At 37.7% G+C, this 4,053-nt stretch overlaps 1 protein-coding gene across 1 annotated transcript; it reads left to right on the top strand.

Moving 5' to 3' along the window:
- Positions 1-1,607: 1,607 nt before the first annotated feature.
- LOC106515076 (angiogenin-2) lies at positions 1,608-3,032 on the top strand. The gene is made up of 2 exons (XM_014004692.1): positions 1,608-2,009; positions 2,194-3,032. The coding sequence occupies exon 2, from the start codon at positions 2,234-2,236 to the stop codon at positions 2,765-2,767; it is 534 nt and encodes a 177-aa protein (XP_013860146.1). The 5' UTR covers positions 1,608-2,009; positions 2,194-2,233; the 3' UTR covers positions 2,768-3,032.
- Positions 3,033-4,053: the final 1,021 nt, after the last annotated feature.

Raw genomic sequence — 4,053 nt, 5'->3', positions numbered from 1 at the left:
GTATACAGTTCGTTCTTTGGTTTTTAAGTGTAAAACCAAAATGAGAAAAAATGTATTTTTATATTATTATTTTTCAACTAAATTAGAAAAGCAACTATTGCAAAAGTAAAAATGCTCTTTTTTTAATTTATAGTTTAAAGCAATGACAAGCTTTGTATTTTGTTCGTGACCGTTTGGAACCATAAATCATGACCTTCAGAGTTTTCACTTCTCACCATGAATATGTTTGTCTTATTTGGAGCTATCAACACATTAAGAGCTGATGATCTTACTGTGAACAAAATTGCTGTAATATTCCAGTTTATGCAGAATATGGTTTAACTGCAGTCTGTCAATATTGTGATTTTATATTGAACCATACATGGTTTTTAGTTTTGGGGTGCCCACTCCAGGATTTTCAGCAGCCACCTTTGTAAAAATTCTGGAGGCACCCCTGTTTCTTGAACTAAACATTTTCTGAAATTCACTCATTTAATGTAATAAATGCACAAGGGGGAAATGAACAAACTGAAATATTAAGTTGTTCAATTTCTAATATATTTTAAAAGTAAACAGCTGAACAAATCAGAGTCCATTCATTACTTGCTGACTGTGAAACCAGAAACTCCTGCTTTAGTAACCATTTCCTTTTTTTACTGTCAACTGCTGATTTACCACCTGCAATGTCAGGAAAAGCTGAATAAATATGTTGTATGTTTCCAAAATAACTTTAGTTTTCAAACAGTTACCTTGTTGAGGTGCATTAGTTGCATGTTTATTTTTACGGTTAGATTTCAAGGAAAAAGTAAAAAAGAAAGACGAAGCATTTAATTTAATTACTCAGTGTCAGGTGTATGGGGTGCCAAGTGTAAAATGAAATATTTAAAAAATGTGATTACCACGTTGCTCAGTTTCTGAGTGTAAAATCATACCTAAAAATGTCCACAAACATTTTATCATTTAGCTCATTTTTCATACATTTTGCAAATTTTTACAAAATGTTACATTTAAATGTTATGTTTAAATGTTAAATATCCTACATCTAAATGTGTGACTCTAAATGTAAAAATGAAATATTTTAAATGTTGCAGCTAAATGATAAAAATTATTTTTAAAATTTTCAGAATGGAACAAGCCTTTGCTGTTGGTGCGCAGCTTTTGTTGTGATGTCATCATACTGCGACAAGAGCAAATGCTAACACTGCTAGCGCTACTGAAGACTGAACTCAAACTGTGTTCATTAAAAACAATGTGATCCGGTAGTTTGAAGTATAGTTTGGACACAGACCAGGTTTGATGTCATGTAAGAAGCATTAGCAATGTTAGCAGAGTTAGCAGCATTAGCAGTGTTAGCAGCATTAGCAATGTTAGCAGAATTAGCAGCGTTAGCAGAGTTAGCAGCATTAGTGTTATTAGCAGAGGTAGCAGCATTAGCTTATATACACTCAGTATATGGTGCTAGCTCCCACAATAAATGATGAAAGCTCCAAAGCTAAATTACTGAACATCATGTTTGATCGTTATTTTGTACGGAGCCTTGAAACTATTTAAAATATAACTTTAATCACACGCTTTTTATCCTTGACTCTGTTTTAGTCTCTTATGTAACCCATCACCATCATCATCATCATCATCATCATCATCATCATTCATCAGTGCATTGCGGCTGTCACAAAATGTCAAAGCACATAAGTGAAAAATGTAATAAACAGACAGTTTTTGAAGTAATTAGATGTTTTCGTGTCACAAACAGCATCTTTTTTTTAGATCGGAGTAATAAGTTAATCAGAGATCCTTTAACAATACATCAGGTATCTAAAAATAGCTTCCTGCCTGCCTGGTGCTCTGGTCTGTATTTACAGCAGGAAGTGAACCTCTGCTCTGAGACACATCCATGTGGACGGGGTTGGGTGAAACACACAGCCCTCCCACTCACACAGGAAGTAAAACTGAGCAACAACTGAAAGGCAGCAAAACATCTGCCAGCTGCAGTTTTACACTCAGAGGACAAAGTTTCTGCTTCAAACAAGGTAGGAAATTCTCTCAGCTCTTCCCTGTTTTCAGTGCTTTCAGGGGGAAAAAGCACAAAAACAAACATGGTTTTTCAGAAATCCTTTTCCTGCTGATGGAATCTGTCCCTGTTTGGAACAAAGAAGTAATTTCTTAGAGGGGTTCGAAGGAATGAAAAGAACATAATTTGTTCACTCGTTTCAGAAAATGGCTGCCCCCCGAGTCTTTCTCTCTCTCGCCGCTGATGACTCATCCAACATCTGCCCTGAACGATGCTCCCTGCCAGCGCTCCAAATGGAACAACGCCTTCCAGACGTTCATCAGACGCCACCTCCCCTCCGGAGCGCCCAACTCTCTGAATCCCGACGAGTGGAGGAAGTACATCCAGAGCGTGGGGAAGTGCGACAGGCCCACGCAGTCCTTCCTGCACCCGGAGGACCTGGACCGGGTGAAGGCGGTGTGCTCCAGCAGCGGGGGGAAGGTGTACCGCAACAACCTGTGCATCAGCCGGCAGCCCTTCACGTTCGTCACCGTGAGGAGCGTTCACGGCACCTGTGGGATCAAGAACGTCACGAAGGAAACCAAACACCTGATCCTGGCCTGCGAGCTGTTGGAGGATCAGTGCGTGCCGGTCCACTTTGAAGGAAACCCTAAAAACCAGAAGCCTGAAAACAACGCCTACAGCTGCCAGGACCCGGATAAACGAAACCAGGCTGTTAGCTGCAGGATGACCTGGTTCTGCTTGTTTCTTCTTCTGTGTTTTGTTTACGGCTTTTGACTCTTTTTTTAAAACAATACCCAAGATTTAAACAAGACTAACGTTCTGTTCTGAGGACATGCTCTCCGGTCAGTCGTGATATTTTACGCGTATTTTTAAAACAGTATTCGATCACAAGTGTTTGATCATTTCATTTCATAGGAAATGTTTTTTTACTCGAGTTTTAGTATTTATATTATATGCATGTATTTTCAGTCCATGTTGAAGTTTGATAGTAATAGTGCATGAACTTTCAAATGAAAAACATAAATGTTTTACATAAGCAGCTCATTTTGTTGTTTTTCTGTGCGCTTCACAAACGTCAGACAAAAACTTAAAAAGTATAAATTCTCTAAATGTGGAAAAAAAGGTACAAAAAGAAAAGCTGATAAAAAATTAACGAGTTGAGTTTCAACACAAGCTCTGTAAGTCAGATAACAGTTAGTCTGATCAGCTAATAATTAGTCTAATGAACTAGGGGTGTAAGAAAACATTGATACACTGAAATATCACGATATTTTATTTCCCGATTCTGTATCGATATTCTAAAGCCCTGTATTGATTTTTAATTAAGGTTTAAAATGTCAACTTTCCTGCCGGCCGTTCATTTTTTTATGTTGTAGTTCAGCCTCTGACCACTAGTTGGCAGCAGTGAGCCAGACATTTGGCTCCTCTACCTCTTGAGCACCAGAGAGTAAGAGAGCATTAGCATTGTGAGTAAACATTAGCTTCATHCWRCGATAGCTGAATCTGAGCAGAAAAGACCGACACCCTCTGCCCTTTAAGCTGAGGTAAGATTACAAACAGTTATTTATTTGTCAGAATGTCTATTTTAAGACAAATTAAGTGTTTCGTGCGCTCTTTTTTTTTTTTTCCAATTTTAATCAGCCTTCAATTTACAAAAGGCTAGTGCATGTGTCTAGCGCCTGGAGCTCGGCGCTCCCTCCGTGACATAAAACTCTGTTGCTCTCAATGTCCGGCTGATCACATCAGAGTCCATAAACTTTAAGTTTATCCTGCTGTGTTCGCTTCAAAAACAGTTTAACTGTGTTGTTTAGCTTCTCCATTTATTTACTGTTTATTTTCGGGACCTGCCCTGCTGTTCGACCCACAGTTATTTAAATCAGGTTCTGGATGCAGAACCAAAAAAAAAAAAAATCACAATATATATATGTGCCATTTGTAAAGTTACACAGTCAAAAATTGCCACTAATATTTTTGTTTTATTTAACCTTTTATAAGAAAAAAATAACAGATTTATTTTTCAAAGTCAGTTTTTCACCATATGATTCATACATTTATAAATG

The sequence above is a fragment of the Austrofundulus limnaeus genome, unplaced genomic scaffold (assembly GCF_001266775.1).
Source record: "Austrofundulus limnaeus strain Quisiro unplaced genomic scaffold, Austrofundulus_limnaeus-1.0 Scaffold26, whole genome shotgun sequence".
Classification (NCBI taxonomy): Eukaryota; Metazoa; Chordata; class Actinopteri; order Cyprinodontiformes; family Rivulidae; genus Austrofundulus; species Austrofundulus limnaeus.
Note: the sequence above shows the minus strand (reverse complement) of the source record. Positions and strands in the feature narration are given on the sequence as shown.